This window comes from Lynx rufus, unplaced genomic scaffold, assembly GCF_022079265.1.
Source record: "Lynx rufus isolate CCGP_SWC_20201006 ecotype Redwood Valley unplaced genomic scaffold, mLynRuf1.p SCAF_1, whole genome shotgun sequence".
NCBI classification, from domain to species: Eukaryota; Metazoa; Chordata; class Mammalia; order Carnivora; family Felidae; genus Lynx; species Lynx rufus.
In genome coordinates, this window is record NW_025814823.1 from 141,017,220 (window position 1) to 141,041,083 (window position 23,864).

Consider the following 23,864-nt stretch of genomic DNA (forward strand, 5'->3'; position numbering starts at 1 on the left):
GGTACCAGCGAGACTTGTTAGAAATCTTTCTATACTGCGCCAAAACCAGCCTCCCACTGGAGCTACTCAAAACCTGTCTAAGCCTCTTCTATGAGCTAATCCTTCAAACATCTGAGGACAACACTAATGTTTCTCTTTTCTGCTCCTCCATTACCCGATAGTTTAGCTGGTAGCTTTAAACTTTATTTTACCTTTTCAAAGCAAGTAAAAAATATAAGAAAGTATTACCAGTATGATGCTGGCCCTTGTGCACCCATCCCCAAAGTCTCACTCCTTTTCTCCCCACCCCCTCTATCAGCTTATTTATTTCTTTGGACTACTAGCTCCCAATGCAAGGGAGACTCTGATGTGGCATTTACAGTGCAGTGATTAATGGAAAGTGGCGGTCGTAGACTGGAGATTAAATGTGGTGTGCGTTTACAAACTGTACCTTATAAACTAAGTACTTGTGGGCAATTTATCCAGCCTTTCTAAACTCCATTTCCTCAGCTGTAAAATGGGAATAATAAACATACTTAATGCGCAGCTTGTTGTCGGGGTTAAACTAGATAATGTTCCAAATCGTTAGCTCTAGGCACTAAAGCAGCTCTTCCAACTATCACCTCACAGACGAGAAAATGGGCCTAGAAGGGCGTGAAGAGGTTTTTTTCGAGGTCACAGCTAGTTAACAGCAGAGCTGGAAACCCAATTCCAGATCCCTGACCCCCTGGCGGGGCCCCTTCCTGCTCCCCACCGCTTTGTTGGTGACCGAAGCCATCCATGTTGTCTCTGCAGATTAAAAACTCACCCCTTATCCCTTAGTGCCCGCTACGCTGAGAAGTTTCTACCAATAACCGACGACAAAGTCAGTGAGCTCAGACCGTGGCTTTTTTCCATTTAGCAAAGGGGAGGGAAGGAGACCGGACCCTGGCTCCCCAGGAGTAATTAAAGGGTAATGGTAGTTTTAGGCGTGGCCAGGTCTAAAAGAACTCGAGGTCCGAGCGTTCCGGCCTTTGCATTCCAATACAGCTACCTCACCCTCCCAGCCCCGCCCGCGGGCGGCTCCCGCACCCTCCCCAACAGCAGCTCTCGCACCTGCAGCGCGTAGGTGGGCGCCCGGGCTCCCGGCAAGACTGCGTGGGGCCGGACCCGCGCGTCGGACGTCCGAAGGGGCGGGGCCGAGCCCCGCGTTCCGGCCCCGGGGCGGGGCCTCGCGCAGGTGCGCGGGGACGCTCCGGTTTCACTGAAACTCATCCGTCTCCGGGGAGGCGAGCGCAGAGGCTTTTGGATTCGGGCAGGTGAGACGGTGGCTTTCTCTTGGAGCGGCGAGTGGGACTCCGAATTTCGAATCATTGGCGGCGAATGCCCTGCCCGCCTGGCGTCGGGGCTGCAGGAAGGATGCGAAGCCTGAGCGCGATGTGGCTGCTGGGGGGCGCCATCCTGCTGGCGGCCTCTGCTTCCTGCAATCGCACCGTCCAAGGTGAGAAACTTGGTCAAGGAGGGCTCCTGCAGCTAAAGAGCCAGGGGTCCCAGGCACATGCACTGGTGGTGGAAGCTGGGCAGGTGCACGAAAGGTGTTCTCTTGCCGCCGCGGCCACCACCTCTCGCACCCCCTCTCGGAGGCTTTAGTGGGGATCGCTGCGCCGGAGAGCAATGGGCTGGAACAACTGGGAGAGGCTGAAGTCCGCGGAGGAAGAGGAGGGAACGGAGTGCTTGCGTCTAAAGGGTACCTAGAGGGCTCAGCCTCCCCTCCCCAGGGTTGGCTTCTTTGTAAACATTCAGTCATTAAGGAGCTTTTCTCACACTGGTGGCAGGACCTCTTAGACTTAGTTGGCTCATAGCGGTGTGGAATGGGTGAGAGCCCGAGGCCTGGGAAACTTCTTCCTCGCTTTTTGTGACCTCCTCAACTTTCGGAGCCCCCTCTTTGGGGTCGGCTCCCGTAGTTCGAAACCGTCCTGGGGTCCGAAGCTCTTCTGGCACGGTGGATGGCCCGGGTATGGAAGGGCCGGACCCCGCTGGGTTTTCGGGGTATTGAGCGCTCAGCCTGGAGTTTTAGGCCAGTTGGGCGTCACGAGGATTTTACAAATGGAACTTCTTGGACCCTGCCATTTATTCGACTAGGTGACCTTACTGCGGCCCTGGGTTTCCGGGCCTTTATATGCCACACGGAACCTATTTGGGCCGCCATTGAGGTCTGTGTGACCCAGGCTGCCCGCTCCGGGAATGGAACAGCACAGGAGCCGTCCCGGCGGTGCTCAGGTGCCAGCTTGTGCAGGGCTGCCGGGTTCCGCAGGTGTCCTGCACCGGGTGTGCTCCAACTTGTCCTCCTGGGGGCGGGATCTCCCCTGCTGAGCAGGCTTCTGAGGGTGTGGGGGATAGTTGGCCAAAGATCAAGCTGCTGTGATGCTAACGGGTGCCCGGCTGTTTGTGGCTGTCAGGGTAGTCTCGGAAGGGAGGTTTAAATTGCCCCGTGAATTTTGTAAAGGAGCAAATCACTGTCAACTTGAATTAGATTGAAGAATGTGATTCTTTTGCCTCTGGAATTACAGAAAAGCGTGTTCTAGTATATACTTGAAACTTGCACCACTGTATAACTTTTTTGGGCAGCATTACAATAAAGGCATTTATTAATTACCAGGAGGTGTTGAAACTGTAATGAACACGTTTCGATTTGCCTTTGTCTTTTAAAGTTGGAAACTTAAGTAAAGCTAAGTATGTGCAAACATTAAGAAAAAAAATGTAGGTATAGATGACCTATAGCTTTTCTGATTTATACAGTTCCTGTAAGGAGGTAGCCCTGAGGATTTAGCTGGTTCTTGTTTGCAGATTGAGGGAGATGGCTGGGAGGTGGGCATTCTTGGATAATGTGGTGAACTTGTTTAACAACAACAACAAAATCAAGTTACTTGTTAACCAGAGGTATTTAACATTGCACCTTGAGGGTTTTTGTTTTGTTTTTTTCCCCTCCACATACTTTTTTGTTCCTTTGCATGGTAACTTTCCTAAAGGGTTAGTTAGGTAACAGACTTAGGTAGATGGAGCTTTCCTCCCAACTTGAAAGTAAATTGAATTTGATTAAGAAATAGAGCATCCCCAAAGTTTTTCTGCCCCTTAGCATACCTCTTTGCTCATCCACTTTTACCTTTACCCTTATGCATGTTTCTCAGTTTGCTACCAGGCAGATATTTGGTTTGATTTTCTTCCCAGGCTTCTTTGATCTCACCCTAAAGACTGACTCATGGAGGACAACTCTGCCTAGAATATGCCTTTCTCATTTTACAGATGGGGGCCACTGAATTGGGGGTGGAGGCAAGGAAAACACTCTGTCAGGCCACATTCGCATTCCAGTCACAACATTAATTGATAATTATTTGTGTAAATATGTTTAATCTGTCTTCCTCCTGGATCATAAACTCTGGGAGGCCATGGACTCTAGTGTCCTCTCCATCACCATGGTCCAGCACGGTCTCATTATCTAAAGGACCTCAGTAAATATTGAATGAGGAATGAAGTGAGGGGACTTGGCCCTAGTGATCTGGCAAGGTGATGGAAGTTTGGCGTTTCAGCCAGCTTGTTTTAAGCACTTCTTTCTACCACATCACAAGCCTAGGAGGTCCCCTATGATTCAGTCATTCTGTTCTTCTTTTGGAGACGGAAACTTCTGTTCTCTTTGTAATTGACTACGAATTATACAAGTAGTATGTGATCACTGTAGAGCAATAATGAACAAAATTTTCTTTGAAAAAGACAAGTTTAATTAAATCATTTTCAGTACCCAAAGTATACCACTTCTGACATTTTTTAAAATGTTTTTTTAAATAATTTTTTTAATGTTTTATTTATTTTTGAGAGAGAGAGATACACACACAGAGTAGAGCAGGGGAGGGGCAGAGAGTAAGGGAGACACAGAATCCGAAGCAGGCTCCAGGCTCTGAGCTGTCAGTGCAGAGCTGGACGCGGGGCTCAAACTCGTGAACTGAGAGATCATGACCTAAGCTGACGTCAGACACTTAACGGACTGAGCCACCCAGGCACCCCCACTCCTGACATTTTGGTTTGTATCCTTTCCCATTCTTTCATACATCCTTGCATAAAACATGTACTCACAAGCAGAAAGTCTTTCTGTACAGCATGGGATTATATAAATGTCAGTATCATGTCAGTAAATAAAAACACTTTTAAACTCTACAACATGTTATAGGAGGATTTATCATAATTGAAAAATTAATCTGTTAATGGACACATGGCGTACTTCCAATGTTTCGTAATGAGAGAGAATACTATAATGAATGTGAAGATGGACTCTAAATTTCTGTTTGGTTTCTTGCCTGCTTTGTGCATAGTTACTGATTAACCCAAGTAGATGATGTTTTAGTGCTCTGTGTTTGACTTTCTTATGGTTTTATTAGCTGGGCAAGTGTTGAGAAGAAAACAGTTCATCCTGAAAGAACACATGAAAATTTACTGATGTGTACCTAGGGAGAGGTCTCTGGTCATTGAAGCTTTTATTTTTCAGTCTGTGTTCCCAGATATTGGAAGCAAATAGATTTGTGGTGAGGAGATAGTAAGGAAAAGGTTACAAAAGGATACTTCCCACAAATAAAGTACTTGATCTGTACTTGGTTTGGTGGGGAGGGTGGGCCACTGGAGGATGCTTAAAATAACAAAGAACAAGTAGTAGTTTTAAAGTTAAAGTCGTTAAAAGTTTAAAGAAAAAGTTTTCCATGCATTTCCCCCCACAATTGTCTAAATCAGAAGTGTTTTAAAACAGCGAAAATCCCCCATTCTTTCTCCTCTCCAGTGTCAGTGGACTTCTATGCCCAATACAGTAAAACCTTGGTTTGGGAGCCTAATTCGTTCCGGAAACATGTTTGTAATCCCAAGTACTTGTATATCAAAGCAAATTTCCCTGTAAGAAATCATGAAAACTCAGGTTATTCATTCCACAACCCCAAAAGATTCATATAAAAATTATGACAATACTGTAATATAATAAAAAATAATAAATCCAAAATATAAAGAAAAATAAACAAATTAACCTGCACTTATCTTTGAAAACCTTTGTGGCTGGTGTGAGGAAGATGAGAAAGGAGGGTTTTGTGTAGGACAACTTTGTCACTAACAGAATCACTGCTATCTCTTGGCTCAATGGAATCTTTTTCTGCATGGGGGCCACTGTATATGCTCACACAGGTGTTGACTATAGTACAATATTAATAAACTCTTGTCGTATACTGTATTTAATGTAACTGGCAATAGGTCAGCAGAGGAAAGGGTCTGTATCTGTGGGCAGCCTGACCTACAATGAAGCAAAGCATCCCTAAGCTTACTCTTGTTTGGAAAAGCAAAGGACTGTCAGTAGGTGCTTTGAAGTGACAAAAAATACACTAATGCCAGTCGTGGGCACCTACCAATGTTCTGAAAAATAACTGATTTTTGCCAAACACCGCAGCCTGAGACCAAGCATCTGAGCATGGGAGACAATCACCCACAATCCCACATTGCAAGAGAGAGAGAGAGAGAGAGGGAGAGAGAGAGAGAGAGAGGAAGAAAAACCCTTAGTTGTGATCATGTGATGTTCAGTATCACATACTGCTCACATGTATTATCACTCATTTATGAAGTTAAAATTTAACGGAAATGTTTGCTTGTCTGGCAGAACACTCAAATAACAAGTTACTTGCAATCCAAGGTTTTACTGTATATATATTTTGTAATAGTAGAAGGATTTTATTAGATATACTGTGCCATAATTTTTTTAATGTTTATATACTTATGGTGGGGGGTGGGGCAGAGAGAGAGAGGGAGAGAGAGAATCCCAAGCAGGCTCAAAGCTCAGTGCAGAGCCCAATGCAGGGCTTGATCCCATGACTGTGACATGATCTGAGCCAAAGTCAAGAGTCACACACTTAACTGACTGAGCCACGTAGGTACCCCACGATTTATTTTTTTTACCTAATTTGCTCATGGTCAGTATGGGGAAATTTATCCATACTTTTATAGGGGGAATATTATTCATTATATAAATGTCAGAAGTTACTGAACTAGTCTCCTTTTTTTTTTTTTTTTAAAGTAATCTCTATGCCTAACATGAGACTCAGGCTTATGACTTGGAGATCAAGAGTCACATGCTCTACCCACTGAGCCAGCCAGACACCCCAAACTAGTCTCCTTTTTTTTCTTTTTTTTAATCTTTTTTTTTTTAAATGTTTATTTGAGAGAGAGAGAGAGACAGAGCATGAGTGGGGGAGGAGCAGAGAGAGAGAGAGAATCTGAAGCAGGCTCCAGGCTCTGAGCTGTCAGCACAGAGCCCAACACGGGGCTTGAACTCTCAAACCATGAGATCATGACCAGAGCTGAAGTCGGATGCTTAACTGACTGAGCCACCCAGGCGCCCCTTTTCTTTTTTTAAATGTAAATTTTTTCATTTTTTTAAGTTCATTTATTTATTTTGCGAGGGAGAGAGAGAACAAGTGGGAGAGGGGCAGAGACAGAGGGAGAGAGAGAATCCCAAGCAGGTTCTGCACTGTCAGCACAAAGCCTACTGCGGGGCTTGAACTCAAGAACTGCAAGACCATGACCTGAGCTGAAATCAACAGTGAGCCACCACCCAGGTGCCCCCTAGTCTCCTTTTTAATAGTTTTTGAGACTAACTTTTGTTTTAAAGTTTATGATTACTTTTTTTATTTTTGAGAGAGAGCACAATCGGGGAGGTGCAGAGAGAGAAGGGGATAGAGGATCTGAAGTGGGCTCTGTGCTGGCACAGAGCCTGATACAGGTCTTAAACTTACGAACTTCGAGATCATGACCTGAGCCGAAGTCAGATGCTTAACCGACTGAGCCATCCAGGTGCCCAGAGACTGTTTTTATTTTATCATGACACACAATATTGCAGTAAATATTCTTGTACATAACATACATAACAGTATTTCTGTGCACGTTTGCTAGTATGTATGCAGGGCAGATTCCTCTAAGTAAGTTCATAGGTCCTAGGGCACTTTAAATTTTGATGTTTTGCCCCATTGACCTTGAAAAAGATTGTACCAATTAACGCTCCTTCGAAAAGGAAACCCAAACGATGTGGAGGCCTGTGAAGTCAAAAAAGAAAGTTCTCCCCTCCACACCCATTCTACTCCACAGATAATGGCCATTGTTTATAGTTTGGTTAGTATCCTAGATTTCAGATTTCAAATTATAATTTTGTTATACTAAAGCATATTGCTCTGTCAGGGGCTTTTTTCAGTTGATAGTATATTGTAGCTCTCGATTGCATTTCAGTATTACTGGATAGTAAGTATAGCATCTACTGTTAATGTTAGAAACCATATGGGGATATGGTAAGTTAGGAATAGGGGCTAATGAACATTGCTTGTTTTCCTTTTATTTTCCTTTTGCAATTGGGATGGGGGGTGCTGCTTTGAGTATCTGTGGGTATGTGTTCTTGCATACTTGGGCAAATATTGTTGATTATTGCCCATAAATGGGGATGTTTTTATAGCCAGTACTGTATTTTATTTTTAGTTAAGAATTTTTTTTAATATTTGTTTATTTTTGAGAGACAGCACAAGCGGGGGAAGGGGAGAGAGAGAGGGAGACACAGAATCCGAAGCAGGCTCCAGGCTCTGAGCTGTCAGCACAGAGCCTGGCATGGGACTTGAAGTCATGAGCTGTGAGAATATGACCTGGCTGAAGTGAGACACTTAACCAACTGAGCCACCCAGGGGCCCCTATCGCCAGTACTTTACATGTGCTCAAAGTTCATACGTGCATTTAATTTTTTTCCCACTATGAAATAGAAAAGATTTTAGCTGATCTATAGATGGGAGATTATAGGTAGGTAGATAGGAAGGTGGATAGATAGGTAGATAGTTGGGAGCTGGGATAGTATCAGTTCTAGACGAGTTCTGGGAGTTTTGGTGCCTGACATAGGACATTGTAAGGGGTAAAAGTCTGCACTATGCTGAAAAGGCTTTAAGGATCTTTGAGTAGCATCTTGACATTTACTAGTGTTAAACAACATGCTCCTGTGTGCTCTGTGACTGGTACAGTGAACACAGTTACTATGAATGCTATTTTTTCAATGTTTATTTTATAACGTATTTTGAGAGAGGGGGCATGTGCATGCAGGGGTGGGGACAGAGAGAAAGAATCCCAAGCAGGCTCTGTGCTATCAACGCAGAGCCCAAGGCTTGCTCATTTTCTGGAACTGGGAAATCATGACCTGAGCCAAACTCAAGATCAGATACTTAACCAACTGAACCACCTAGGTGCCCCATGAATGATATTTTTGATTGAGACCATTCAAGGTTATATGTTGGAATATTCTCAGGAAATTTTTCTCAATCTCTTCCTCTCTCTTTTTTTTTTTTAATTTTTATTTTAGTATTTCTTACTGCCCCCCCCCTTTATTTTACTGTTCTTATTAAAAACAGATTTTGATCTCTGCAGGAACCTTCCTGACCTGGTATGTGCTTGTTTCTATGGAGAATTTTAAACATATGAAAGTAGAAGATTATAGTGAATTCCACACTCAGTTTCATGATGCTCTAGCCTGTTTTTTGTCATATTTTTTAACAGCTTTGTTAAGATAATTTGCATACCATTCAGCTCACCTACTTAAACTCTACAGTTCTATAACTTGAAGAAAATTCACAGTTGTATATCCATCACCACAATCAACTTTAGAACATTTTCATTACCCCAAAAGAATATCCCACCCCACCCTAGCCCACCCCTGAGCCATCACTCCCCAATCGCCCCATTTCCCCAGCTGCTGACACCCATTATTCTACTTTTCTGTCCATGGATTTACTTATTCAGGGCATTTGATGTAGATGAAATCATACACTCTGCGTGTTCCCTGGTGACTGACTTCTTGTACTTAGTCTTTTCAAGGTTCATCCATGTTGTAGCGTGTGTCAGTACTTTTATTGTGAACTAATATTCCACATTTTGTTCATTTATCAATTGATGAACTTTTGGGATTGTTTTCCACTTCTTGATGCTTACGAATAGTGCTGTCAGCATCTATGTACACATTTTTGTGTGGACATGTGTTTTTATTTGTCTTAAGTATATACTAGGAGTGGGAATTGCTCATATGGCACCTCTACACTTAGCCATTTGAGGACCTGCCATCTTGTTTTCCACAGTGACTACACCATTTTACATTCCCACCAGAAGTATCCGAAGCTTCCGGTCGTTGTGTTACTTTGAAAGGAGTCCAAATATAATTTTATCTTAAGATGTTTCAGTATGTATTCATAAAAGATGAAGATTTTGTTGTCAAACATAACCACATAACCACTTAAAATACATCCTTAACATAAAATATTCAGTCAGTATTCAAATTTCTGTCTCATAAGTGTCATAAGTACTACTTTTTTTTTTTTTATTAAAAATTTTTTTTTCCCCTGGGGGTGCCTGGGTGGCTCAGTCAGTTAAGCGACTGACTCTTGGTTTCGGCTCAGGTTCGTGGGTTTGAGCCCTTCAGTGGTTCCATGCTGATAGCGCAGGGCCACCTTGGGATTCTGTCTCCCTCTCTCTCTACCCCTCCCTCTCTCTCTTTCTCTCTCTCCCAAACAAATAAGTAAGCTTAAAAAAATTTTGCAAGCTCTACACCGAATGTGGGGCTTGAACTCACAACCCCGAGATCAAGAGTTACATGCCCTACTGACTAAGCCAGCCAGACCCCTGTATAAGCACTATTTTAAAAGTTGTTTGAATCAGGATCCAAATAAGGTTCACCACACACTGCACAGGTTGATAGGTCTTTTAAATTTTTTAATGTATGAGTCCCTGCTCCACACCTCTTTCTCTCTTATTTTGTTTTTGCTTTGTGATTTATATTTTGAGGAAATTAAGTCCTTTGTCCTGTAGCAGTTTCCACATTCGGGATTTTGCTGGGTCCATTCTTGTTGTGTTTTTTAATATATCTTACTGTTTTCTTTATTTCCGTTAGTTTGGCGGTTGGATCCACGTGCTTGATCAGATTCAGGTTTGTTGTTTTTTTGCAAAGTTAGTTTCATGGTGCTTCTTTTCTTTTTTTTTTTAATGTTTATTTATTTTTGAGAGTGAGAGAGAGCAAGCCGGGGGCGGGGTGGGGAAACAGGGAGAGAGGAATAGAGCATCCAAAGTGGGCTCTGTGTTGACAGCAGCGAGCCTGATGTGGGGCCCGAACTCACAGAGTGTGAGATCTTGACCTGAGCCCAAGTCAGATACTCAGCCCACTGAGCCCATGGGTGCTTCTTGTCTTAGGCACACAACGTCTGGTTATCCTTTTTTGTGCTATTATTAACCGTGGAAATCAATGCCTAGGTTTTTCTCCCTTTTATAAAGCAAACTATATAATTTTTGTTGGTACTAAAAAAAATTGAGTTTTCTTTGTGATAATTCTGAAATCTTGGTGGCTCTGCCCTACAGAAATGCAGGCTAACTCATTGAATTAGTCTCTGGTGGGGTGTGTCTAGGGTGGAGGACCTAGATCTTTAATGGCAGAGTTCATCGGAACACAGTCCACCAGTCAGTTACCAGCTCTGCCCCATTCCCTCTCTGGAGAGTTTGTGAACATTTTACTGACACAGGATTTACAGGATTCTTTTACAGCTCTGGAAGGCTTCAAACATGTTGATATTAATACAAATAAATATATTAACTATTAGAGAAGGAGCTAATTTAAAGATAGTCATTTTTATTTTTTGAAAAAAAATTTTTTTTTTCAACGTTTATTTATTTTTGGGACAGAGAGAGACAGAGCATGAACGGGGGAGGGGCAGAGAGAGAGGGAGACACAGAATCGGAAACAGGCTCCAGGCTCTGAGCCATCAGCCTAGAGCCCGACGCGGGGCTCGAACTCACGGACCGCGAGATCGTGACCTGGCTGAAGTCGGACGCTTAACCGACTGCGCCACCCAGGCGCCCCAAAGATAGTCATTTTTAAAATGGTAACATTTGGGGCACCTGGGTGGCTCAGTCGATTGAGAATCTGACTTCTGCTCAGGTCATGATCTCATGGTTCATGAGTTCAAGCCCCGCATTGGGCTCTGCTGGCTGTGAGGCGCCCACTTTGGATCCTCTGTCTCCCTCTCTCTCTGCCCCTCCCCCGCTCTCTCTCACACACTCTCTCTCGAAAATGGGTAAACCTTAAAAAAATAATAAAATGGTAAAATTTTACATTTAAAATTTTCTGTTTGAGAAAAAATATCGTGTGGAGTCGGCATAGTTTGGTCTCAAAGGATTACAACACGTGAGCTCAGGTCAGGGCCCCAGAGGGGCCATGCGGTATAGACTTTAGAAGCCTGGACTCTAGAAATCGACTGCCTGGTGTTGAGTCCCGACTCCTACCTAGCAACTGTTTAACCTTGGGAAAGTGACCCAGTTTCTTGGTGCGTCAGTTTACACATCTGTAAAAGGATGATCAGTTAATAGTACATCCCTCAAGGCGGTTGTGAAAGCAAGTTAATACATGTAAAGTGTTGGAAGCCATGTTGGACACAGGATACGAGCCCTTAGTGAGAGCTCTTACTGGTGTGAAGGTAGTTACTGTATTTTGTAGAGCTGTGCTCCTATAGTCCCCAGCTAGTGCTCCTGTTTTGTGTGGATTGGCTACTAACTGGATCAGCCCAAGGCACTAAAGAAATGAGCAGGAGAGCTCTTGATTCTCCCTCATTTCCTTCAGTGGTGTGCCTAGCTGAGCCTCTCAGTCCCTCCCAGGTGTGTTGAGCACCTGCTGTATGTCCAGGGCTATGCCAGGGACTGTGGGATTTAGAAAAACATTATGACATGGTCCTATAATCTCACACAGAGACCCTTATCATTGTGAGGTCCAGGGGGCATTCCACAGACATCTCATCTGTTAATAAAAAAAAAAAAAAAAACAAAAACATGGGGCGCCTGGGTGGCGCAGTTGGTTAAGCGTCCGACTTCAGCCAGGTCACGATCTCGCGGTCCGTGAGTTCGAGCTCCGCGTCAGGCTCTGGGCTGATGGCTCAGAGCCTGGAGCCTGTTTCCGATTCTATGTCTCCCTCTCTCTCTGCCCCTCCGCCGTTCATGCTCTGTCTCTCTCTGTCCCAAAAATAAATAAACATTGAAAAAAAAATTTAAAAAAAAAAAACAAACAAACAAAAAAAAACTGGTCTCTTGAGGTGTTTCAAACTTGGTTACTCTGCTAACTGGTTTTAAAAAACAAGTGGGGTCATGAAGTCAGGTAGAGGGTGGTGACTGGCTCTTCATAAGGTTGAACTAGAATACCGTAGAAAGTACTAGAGTGTAGCCTGTGTGATCAAGGTAGTTGTTTTGTGAAACTCTTTTTTTTCCATCATGGATAGTACATATGGGAACTGGGTTACCATATAGAATGTTTCTTACTGTTTTAGTCAAGTAGTTGAAGAACACTGTAATATATAGCAATATTCTGCTATTTTAATTTAAAGATAATTCATACTCTTTGGAAAAAATTATAAAAGAAGTAAGAAGAGATTGGTCTACCTGAGTGTTTAGTTTCCTGTGGCTGCCATAACAATCGGCACGAGCTGGTGGCTTTATTTATTTATCTTAAGTTTATTTATTTTGAGAAAGAGAGAGCATGAGCGGGGGAGGGGCAGAGAGAGAGGAGAGGGAGAAGCATTCCTTGGCTGGTTCTGGCAGGGCTCCAACCTCTGCCTCCATTTTCATATTGTTTTCTCCTTTCGGTGCTCTCTTCTATTTCTCTCAAATCTCCCTTTGCCTTTATTTTTACTAAAAAAATTTTTTTAAATTTATTTGTTGAGAGAGAGAGACAGAGGGAGCAGGAAAGGGGCAGAGAGAGAAGGGAGAGAGAGAATCCCAAGCAGGCTCCACACTGTCAGCACAGAGCCCAATGCGGGGCTCGAACCCACGAACCAGGAGATCATGACCTGAGGTGAAACCAAGAGTCAGATGCTTACAAGACTGAGCCACCCAGGCACCCCACCCCCCACCCCCTTGGCCTTTCTTTTATAAAGATACTTGTTGGATTTAGGGCCCACCTAGATAATCCAGAATGATCCTCTCATCTCAATATCCTTAATTACACCTACAAAGATACTTTTTCTTTTTTCTTTGTTTTAAGTTTGTTACTTTTTGACAGAAAAGAGAGTAAGTAGGGGAGGGGCAGAGAGAGAGGGAGAATCCCAAGCAAGCTCACTGTCAGCACAGACCCCAATGTAGGGCTTGAACTCGCAAACTGTGAAACCATGATCGGAGCTGAAACCAAGAGTCCAACGCTCAACCTACTGAGCTACCCAGGTGCCCCAAGATCGTTTTTATTTTCTTTTTTCCTTAAAATTGTTTAATGCTTATTTTTAAGAGAGAGAGACAGACAGAGTGTGAGCAGGGGAGGGGCAGAGAAAGAAGAAGACAGAATCCAAAGCAGGTTCCAGCTCCAAGCTGTCAGCAGAGCCCAATGAAGGGCTCAAATGCATGAACCGTGAGATCGTGACCTGAGCCGAAGTTGGACACTTAACCGACTGAGCCACCCAGGCGCCCCAGATCATTTTTCCAATAGGATAATGATCACAGATTCTAGGGATTAGGACATGGACATTTCATTTTGGGGGCTACCTTTCAATGCACTACACTAAATGAAAACTGAAGTATTGATCTCCATACCCTTTATTTCTCCACCCAAGCTAACTTAACAGAAACCTCAAGAGAAGTGAACAATCTCGCTGAACATGGGTGCAAAGCTAGGGGACGAAAAAGTAATGACTAAGCATAAAAGTTATCAAATAAACTTGTGAGTATTTTAACCTCCTCCCTGGCATACTGTGATGCAATTTGCTATATTTTCTCTACGTGGTGAAGAGAGAGAGAGACCTGTTCCTCAGAATTCGTGTCATCCAGCTGTCCCTCGTTTTCTTATTCAACTCCATGAACACTTGGTTAGGTAGGATGTAGACTGGATATGCCATTTGTTTGTGGTTTCTAAAGTTTAATGCAAATATGGGAATGATAGCATAAGTTGTTAAAGCTTGCCATGATACTTGCTTGAAAGTCAGAGCACAAATTTGTCTGAATACAATAGTGCAGTGACCTGTTCGGTGATCTTGAGGCCAGAAGACTTGCCTGCCAGCTGGCCTCCGTAGGAAGGTTTCCAGGAGGCCCGCACAGAAGCGGGGGAATCCCTGCCCAAGGCTTGGGCTGTCCTGGTGGGTGGAGAGGGAATGTACCTTGTGCTCCTGGGAATCTCCCTATTTTGGACTTTGAGATAGGGAATGACTGATAGGCCAGGCTGGATCTAGTCTCACAGCCAGAGTGAGATGGATGGCCATTATAACAACAGAGAAGGGGTGCCTGGGTGGCTCAGCCCATTAAGCATCCGACTTTTGATCTTGGCTCAGGTCATGATCTCATGGTTTGTGAGATCGTGCCCCGAGTTGGGTTCTGCGCAGAGAGTGCAGAGCCTGCTTGAAATATTCTCTCTCTCTCTCTCTCTCTCTCTTTCAAAATAAATAAACTTAACACACACACACACCAGTTAGGAACAGTCATTAGACTGTGGGTAGTTTGTAAAAATAAATTGAAGTACTATCAGTTTTTTTGAGATTCAATAGAAATCAATGTTCTATTCCACATGTACCCCACAACCCTCTGAAAAAAAAATCCATTGTAAAAAACAAACCAACAAAACCCAATAATCCCATCCCCCAAAGAAAACCCTTGTAAGCATTTTGTACACTCCTGTCTTTAAAGTACTTTTATGTAGGAGCACCTGGCTGGGTCTGTTGGTGGAGCATGCCATTCTTCATCCTGGGGTGGTGAGTTCGAGCCCCATGTTGGGCATAGAGGTTACTTAAAAAAAAAAAAAGACAACTTTAAAGTACTTTTATTTAAATAAACCAGCATTACTGCTGAAAGATTGATCTCTGTAATGACCCTTGTCTGCCTGGCCTTTCTTGTACAGGAACCAATAGAACGTCTAAAGGAAGAAGTCTCATTGGTAAGATTGATAGCTCATCTCAAATCACTGGGAAAGGAGTTACGGTGGAACCAGGCTTTTCTGTGGATGAGTTTTCTACCTCTGTCCTCACTGGAAAATTGACTACTGTCTTTCTTCCAATCGTCTACACAATTGTATTTGTGATAGGTTTGCCAAGTAATGGCATGGCCCTATGGGTCTTTCTTTTCCGAACAAAGAAAAAGCACCCTGCTGTGGTTTACATGGCCAATCTAGCCTTGGCAGATCTCCTCTCTGTGATCTGGTTCCCTTTGAAGATTGCCTATCACATACATGGCAACAACTGGATTTACGGGGAAGCCCTCTGCAAGGTACTCATTGGATTTTTCTATGGCAACATGTACTGTTCCATTCTCTTCATGACCTGCCTCAGTGTGCAGAGGTATTGGGTCATCGTGAATCCCATGGTGCACCCCAGGAAGAAGGCAAACATTGCCTTTGGTGTCTCCCTGGGGATATGGCTGCTGATTCTGCTGGTTACCATCCCCTTGTATGTCGTGAAGCAGACTGTCTACATTCCAGCCCTTAACATCACAACCTGCCATGATGTTTTGCCTAAGGAGGTGCTGGTAGGAGACATGTTCAATTATTTCCTCTCTCTGGCCATCGGAGTCTTTTTATTCCCAGCCTTCCTCACGGCCTCTGCCTATGTGCTAATGATCAGAACACTCCGATCTTCTGCTATGGATGAAAACTCGGGAAAGAAGAGGCAGAGAGCCATCAAGCTCATTGTCACCGTCCTGGCCATGTACCTGGTCTGCTTCACTCCCAGTAACCTTCTGCTTGTGGTGCATTATTTCCTGATTAAAACCTGGAGCCAGAGCCACGTCTACGCCCTGTACATTGTAGCCCTCTGCCTCTCCACCCTCAACAGCTGCATTGACCCCTTTGTCTATTACTTTGTTTCACAAGACTTCAGGGATCATGCAAAGAATGCACTCCTTTGTCGAAGTGTTCGTACTGTAAAGCGGATGCAAGTATCCCTCACATCCAAGAAATTCTCCAGGAAATCCAGCTCTTACTCTTCAAGTTCAACCAGTGTTAAAACCTCCTATTGACTTTTGCAGCCCCTCTGTTGGTTGTTTTACAGGAGGATTTGGAACCTGCTTGGTGTTAAGGGTATGTTTCTGTTGTTTTCTGACCAAGTGGGTCTCACCACATACCACCATGTATATGCAACATCTCTCAGGATTGCTGGAAGCCTCCCTGTTTGCATGAGGAAAGTCCCCCAAATTAATACAGATGTCAGTTTTAGACTTCTTCTCAGATGCCCCCGGAAATGCAACCAACAGAAGCAAACTTTTCAGACAACGGTGAAAACACAGAGACCCAGTGACTTGTACAAACTAGTGTTGGCGTGCAGACAGAGTTCTTAGCTGAGACTACGTTTCTTTTACATCTGGGCTCAGTGCCAACCCTGTTAGGGCTTTAGTGCCCTCAGAGATGATCAGACCAACTGACTGACTGTACAGATGAGGAGGCTAAAGAGGCGAAGAAGCTACTCGCAGTAGGGGAGCTTCCATTCCAACCAGTGGCAGCCAGTTAGTGTTGGACAGTACAGTGAGAATGTTCAGTGGAGTCCTCCTCCCACCTCCTCGTGGCTCTTGTTTACAAATGCAGGTTCGTCAGACTCAGGAATGAGAGCTCAGGGTCTGGGTCAGAAACCTGCGTTTTAATGAGCCTCTGCTGCATGTGCCCACACACACCAGCCTTTGAGAACCATGGGTCTGGGTGCTGCTTCTACTGACAAGGTGCCACAGAAGTATACATTGCTCTGGGTGTCTTTTGCAAGCAGCTTGTGATGATGTCTGTTGTCTCATCAGGGCTTTCAGTCATTTATCAGTCCTTTGAGGTTTTGGGTGTGCCCTTACCACGACAAGGAAAATACAGTGCAGATCTTAAAGGTGGAAATACAAATTGTGTGTAACTGTATACTGACTCAGAATCTTCAGGTAGTGTGAGTGACAGATTGTTTCAAAGTAAGGATGGCATTTGCCACTTAGTATTTTTCGTAATTATAGTTGGACTATTTATTGTCAGTTTTCTTCACTTGCTACCAAATATGACATTGTAATGCCTTCACTGGATTTGAACCACATCTGTTTGGGAAAGAATGCTAAAGAGATGTGATTTACAGTATATTTAGGGGGCTATTTACCCCAAACTGAATTTGTAACTGTTGTATTTGTGTTTTTTTTTTAAATAATTTTATTGTAGAGATTTATAAATAACGCATGACCCTGTTTTTTACAACTTATTTTTGAGTTGTGTGTTTTGTGGGTTATTTCTGAGGGAGGGCATGGGAGAAGGGAAACCCCAGCGTTGCTCTTCTAAAAAGAAATTATGTGTTGCTCACACTGTATTTCTTAGATAAACAGGGCCACACTCTGTATATTGCTTGGTGACAATTGTTTTCACTTAAGGTTTTAGCATTTTTTCCATGTCTGTGTCTATAGGCTGACCTCCATTTTTTTAAGGGATACAGACTTTAGGGTGCATGGGTGGCTCAGTGGGTTAAGCATCTGACTCTGGGGTCATGATCTCGCGGTTCATGAGTTCGAGCCCTACGTTAAGCTCTCCACTGACAGCGTCGAGCCTGCTTTGGTTTCTGTGTCTCTCTCTCTGCCCTTCCCCTGCTCGTGCTCTATCACTCTTTCTCCTTCTCTTTCAAAAAATTAAGTATTAAAAAAAATTGTTTTAAAGGATACAGACTTCAATTTGGGGATATATTGTGATGTATTTAGTCATCTCCCTACTGATGTTTCCTGAAGTCTCCTCTTTTTTCGTTGTTGTTATTAAAACAGTGCTGCACTGGACATCAGAGTAGACATCTTTGTGAGTATTTCTGTAGGATACGTTCCTGAAAGTAGAATGACCAGGTCAAAAGTTAGATAAGCATTTTAAATTTCGGTAACTCTCACCAAATTGCCTTCAGTAATTTGTGTTTCTACCAAAATAGTACCTTTGCACCTGTTTCCTGAAATGCTCTTTGACATATGACCTATCAGTGTTTTGAAATTTTGCTAATTTGACTAGAAGCAAAATCTTAGCTGTTGTTTTACTTTGTACAGAAGCAGCACAGCTTATTGGCTAACGGTGTAGCTCCTAGGCTGACAGGCAGGGCTGAATTCTGACCCCATCATATCTTGTTGGGTTTTTTTTACTTTAAAAAAATTTAATATATTTTTTAAATGTTTATATATAGAGAGAGAGAGAGCACAGGTGGGGCAGGAGCAGAGAAACCAGACAGAGGATCCGAAGCAGGCTCCATGATGACAGCAGTGAGCCCATATGGGGCTCAGACTCACAAACCATGAGATCATGACCTGAAGCCAAAGTCGGACGCTTAACTGTCAGAGCTACCCAGGCACCCCCATCATATCTTGTTTTGTGAGCTTAAGGAAGATGCTTCTCTGTGCCTTAGTTTCCTCATTTTGTAAAATGAGGATAGTGATATTTTCCTTATAGTGTGGGGATGAAGTGTTTGGCACATTTATGCACTCAGAAATATTACGTAGCATTGTTGCTGTTGTTCTCTGACTGCTAATGAGATTTCATTTCTGGTCTGCCCCTTTCCACTCCAGTGCCTGTTTACACCCTGCTTTCCTTGCTTGCTCTGTTCTGAGTCTCCCAGCAGGCTTAGGTTGTCCTCATTTCACAGGTAAGAAACCAAAAGATGGAGGACACTGAGTAACAAAGCAGCGGAAACAGATGGCTCACAGGGGCCCTGCAGGAGGTGTATGGGCTGATCCGTGAAGAACTTACTTTGGTATTTGCCATTTCTTTGTTAGTCATTTTTATAATACATGCTGGTGTATCAAACTGAACAAGAACATATAAAATGAGAATTTTCTTTCCTACCCATGCCCATTCTCATTTCCCAAAGGAAACAAATTTTGTAATAACTTACCTACAATATCTATATGTCTATTACACTCTTAAAACAAGAAATACATGTATATCTATACACATGTGCATATATATTAACTAATAAATCAGCTAATATGGATCTTCCTCATTATTTTTAAAAGTATTTATTCATTTTTGGGGCACCTGGACAGCTCAATCGGTTAGGTGTCCAACTTCGGCTAAAGTCATGATCTCATGGTTCATGAGTTCGAGCCCCACATCAGGCTCTGTGCTGCCAGCTCGAAGCCTGGAGTCTGCTTCAGATTCTGTGTCTCCCTCTCTGCCCCACTCAAGCTTGCACTCTCTCTGTCTCTTAAAAATGAATAAACGTTAAAAAAATTTTTTTTTAATTTATTCATTTTCAAGAGAGCAAGAGATTGTGAGCAGGGGAGGGGCAGAGAGAGAGATGGAGACAGAGAATCGCAAGCAGGCCCTGCATTGTCAGCACAGAACCCAACGCTGGGCTCGAACCCACAAACCAGGAGATCAGGACCTAAGCTGAAATCATCGGACGCCTAGCCAACTGAGCCACCCAGGGCCCCATCTTCCTCATTATATTTAATGACGAGGTAGTATTCCATGTATGGATGATTGTAATATGGTCAGGGCCCTATAGAAGAGAATCGTTGTTTTGGTTCATTTTTCTTCACATCTTTGTACATTAAAAAGTAGAAAAGGGCACCAGGGTGGTTAAGTGTTTCACTCTTGATTTTGGCTCGGGTCACCTCATGGAGATTGAGATGCGTTGTGCTTGGCACTGACAGGGCGGAACCTGCTTGGGATTCTTTCTCCACTTCTCTCTGCCCCTCTGCCCCGCTCAAAGTAAATAAAGAAATTTTTAAAAAAGTGTTTTTTCTTTTTTTAACGTTTTTTATTTATTTTTGAGACAGAGAGAGACAGAGCATGAACAGGGGAGGGGCAGAGAGAGAGGGAGACACAGAATCGGAAGCAGGCTCCAGGCTCTGAGCCATCAGCCCAGAGCCCGATGCGGGGCTCGAACTCACGGACCGCGAGATCGTGACCTGAGCCGAAGTCGGACGCTTAACCGACTGAGCCACCCAGGCGCCCCAAGAAACTTTAAAAAAAGCATTAAAGAAATGAGAGCTAGAATCCTAAGAATGTGTGTTTGCTGAAGCAAAAGCTTTTCGAATGATTACATTTCTTTTGCTTTTGAGAGGAGCTGACAAAACCCCTGGGCTACCTGACTCTGCCCCTTACCGGACACGAATGAGGAACTCGGGCCCCAGCCCGGAAGCACCCTGGTTGTGGTTGTCTCTGCTCCTGTGTTTACTTTCTTATTGGGGTCTGAATTTTTTAAACTAGCTGCAAATTTGACTATTTTGCACTCCACTGGCTCTATTCAAATTAAGAGGGCCTTCTTACTTTGTAAGCAAGTGTGGATTTGTGTCCCACTGCCAGACAGTAATGCGGAAGGAATGGCCTTACTGGGAGTTGATCTGTGGCTATGTCCTTGGTGTCCCTTTAGTTGGCAGCAGAAGTTTCAGACCAACTAATTTCCTGGTTATCGAGATTTCATAAATCCTGGGGCTATAATCTCATCAGTATGCATAGTTTAGTGATTACAGCTTTCTTCCTGGAACTTGAACTCACTGGAGGCCCTTGAGAGGATTGGGCTGTGTTACAGAATCAAAGGTAGAGTTTGTCACTGCTGCCCTCAGTCTCGTTTAAAATTACAGGTCTGTGCTACACAGTTTGGATGTCTTCTTTTAATTTTTTTTTTTTTTTATGTTTTATTTTGTATTTGAGAAAGAGACCGAGCGTGAGCAGGGGAGGGCAGAGAGATGGAGACAGAATCTGAAGCAGGCTCCAGGCTCCCAGCTGTTAGCACAGAGCTGGATGCAGAGCTCAAAAACTCATGAGCCGTGAGATCACTACCTGAGCCAAAGTCAGTCGCTTAACCGACTGAGCCACCCAGGCACCCCTGGATGTCTTTAGAGAGAAGTTAGTGATTCCACTTAGTCAGAGGCCTGTGACATCCACCCATGCCCAGTTCTGAAAAAAGAAACTAAACAAAGATCAAGTCCCACATTAAAAAAAAAAAAATTATATATTTTGAGAGACAGCGAGCACTCACGCAAATGGGGAGGGGCAGAGAGAGGGCAAAAGAGAATCCCAAGCAGGCTTTGCCCTGTGTTACTGCCAGCTCAGAGCCTGACATAGGGCTCGAACCCACAAACCATGAGATTATGACCTGAGCCAAAACCAAGAGTCAATGCTCAACCAACTGAGCCACCCAGGTGCCCCAAGTCCCACATTTTTTTTTTTCTTTCAAGCCAGAAATACTTGACTAAGATGGTTGTTCTTATCTAAATGGAAGTAATTGGAGTCACTCAGTCCACACCTCGTGCCCCACCTCGAACCACCCAGGTGCCCTGAGTCCCACATTTTTTTTTTCCTTTCAAGCCAGAAAGACTTGACTGAGATGGTTGTTCTTATCTAAATGGAGGTAATTGGAGTCACTGAGTCCACACCTCGTCTTTACTGAAGGAGAGTCTGAGCTGGCTTGGGTATGAGCTGCCCTTGCCTCCACCGGTTGCTCATTTTGTGGAATATTTCCCAATCTCCATCTTTATTGAGAAATTAGGCCCAGCTGGAGTTATGGGCCACCTCCTGCAGAAACCAGTGGCCCAACCTGCAGGCTCCATGGTGACCTCCAGGCAAGACATCAGCACCCAGCAGCAGTGTGAGTGGTTCATTTGATCGTGCCACACATGGTTATTGCAACATTATTGCTTATTAAGTGCAAATAATCAAATCAGGATTCCTGCCTTAGCAGTAGTCTTCTCGTGGTTGATGTTTAAGTGAAATGTACTAATACTAAAGACAAAACGGGCACCTGGGTACTTCAGTTGGTTGAGCATCCGATTCTTGGTTTTAGCTTAGGTCATGATCCCAGGGTCATGGGATTGAGCCCTGTATCAGCTTCTGTGCTTAGCACAGAGGGTGCTAGAGACCCTTTCTCTCTCTCCTTCTGCCCCTTCCCTGCTCATGTGCTCATGCGCTGTCTCAAAATAAGTAAATAAACAAGTAAATAAATACAAACAAAGACAAAATAAACCAATCCTCCAGTATTTGGGCCACTGGAAAGCATTTAAAGAATTTTAGCCTATTCCAAAATTAGGTGTTGAGAGTAGGACAAAGTCAAGGAAAACATGAAGGATGAGAAGGCTTGAAAAGGGCCACCATTGTGGTTTATCCCTCTTAACGGTGTTTTGCTTAAACATTTCAAAAACTAAATTTTTAAAAATTATAAAAGTAATGTTATTCTAGTAAGTAAACCTGAGAATATAAAAGCATATAGTGGAAAGTGAGCATATTCCCTCCCTACACACTGTGTCAGAACTGAGTTACTCCCTTTGTGTACCCTTTACCATATTTTCTATGCATGTGTAAGCATGTGTACCAATATGCTTTTTTAAGTAAAAGAGGAGTATTAGTTTTATGTATACATAATACCTTACCTGAAAACTTAGTGATTTAACACAATAATAAAGATTTACTAACATTCACAGTTTCTGTGGGTCATGAATTCAGGAGCAGTTTTGCCAGAAGGTTCTGGCTTGAGATCTCATAAGGGTGCAGTCATCTGAAGGTTTGACTGGGGTTAGAGGATCCACTTCCAGTGTGGTTTCCTCACAGAGCTCACAAGTTGGTGCTTGCTGTTGACAGGAAACCTCCGTTCCTCTTCATGTGTGCCTTTCCACAGGTCTGCTTCAGTGACCTCCTAACACAAAGGGGGGCTTCATATGCCCCAAGAGGACAAGTGGGAAGCTGCAATGCCATTGATTGATTGATTGATTGGTTGATTGATTGAGTTTATTTTGAGAGAGAGAGAGAGAGGGAGCCAGGGAGGGACAGAGAGAGAGAGAGAGAATCCCAAGCTGCCTCTGCAATGTCAGACCAAATCCTGACGTGGGACTCAAACTCATAAACCATGAGATCATGACCTGAGCTGAAATCAACAGTTAGGCACTCAACTGACTGAGCCACCCAGGTGCCCCTGGACTGTGTTTTAGTTGTTAAGTCAACATATGTGAGCAAGAGAGGAATTGAGGAATTGAAGATCATGCCTAGATTTTTTTCTTAATGGATGATGGTGAAATAATTAGGAGTAAACAAGTTTGAGGCTTGAAAGTCAAGAGTTCTCTTTTGGCCTTGACATCTTGAGTTTGAGGTGCCTGTTAGACATTCATTTAGAACGGTTGAAAAGGAAAAAAAAAAACAACTAGAGTAGGACATTTGGATATCTGAATCTGGATTCTTTTTTTTTTTTTTTTTAACTGATCAGGGATGGTGAGTCTTTGCCATATTATTAGCATTTTTATTTTTTATTTAGTTTAAGCAAACTCTATGCCTATGCCCAAAGCTCATTTTATGTATGTATGTATGTATGTATATATGTATGTATTTATAGTGCATGTGAGGTGGGGAGGGACAGAGAGAGACAAGCCCAAGCAGCCTCCACACTGTCAGCCCAGAGCCCAACATTGGCCTGAAACCCACAAGCCGTGAGATCCTGACCTGAGCCGAGATCAAGAGTCAGATGCTCAACCCAATGAGACATCTAGGTGCCCCTCACTAGCATTTTTATTATTTATCTATTTGTTTGTTTATTGATTGATTGGGAGGGAGAGAGAGAGAGGGCGCAGGTGAATGAGAGGCAGAGGGAGAGAGGGAAAGAGAGGGAGAGAGAAGCATGGCTCAAGCTCACCCAATGGGGAACTCAAACTCACTAACTGTGAGATCCTGACCTGAGCCTAAGTTAGATGCTTAGCCAACTGAGCCACCCAGGTGCCCCCATTAGTGTTTTTAAAGTAAAGGACTTCATGGGGCGCCTGGGTGGCGCAGTCGGTTAAGCGTCCGACTTCAGCCAGGTCACGATCTCGCGGTCCGTGAGTTCGAGCCCCGCGTCAGGCTCTGGGCAGATGGCTCGGAGCCTGGAGCCTGTTTCCGATTCTGTGTCTCCCTCTCTCTCTGCCCC

The 23,864-nt window shown here is 43.7% G+C and overlaps 1 protein-coding gene across 1 annotated transcript; it reads left to right on the forward strand.

Moving 5' to 3' along the window:
• Nucleotides 1–1,208: 1,208 nt before the first annotated feature.
• F2RL1 (F2R like trypsin receptor 1) lies at nt 1,209–17,210 on the forward strand. Its single transcript, XM_047088177.1, has 2 exons — nt 1,209–1,459; nt 14,900–17,210. Exons 1-2 carry the CDS (start codon nt 1,342–1,344, stop codon nt 16,009–16,011), a joined length of 1,230 nt encoding a protein of 409 aa, XP_046944133.1. The 5' UTR covers nt 1,209–1,341; the 3' UTR covers nt 16,012–17,210.
• The last annotated feature ends 6,654 nt before the right edge of the window (nt 17,211–23,864 follow it).

Excerpts from the sequence above, each read along its gene's own strand:
- F2RL1 (XM_047088177.1), top strand. The coding sequence starts at position 1,342 with ATGCCCTGCCCGCCTGGCGTCGGGGCTGCAGGAAGGATGCGAAGCCTG. Across the intron at positions 1,460-14,899 it reads CTGCAATCGCACCGTCCAAG|GAACCAATAGAACGTCTAAA; the intron begins GTGAGAAACTTG and ends TTTCTTGTACAG.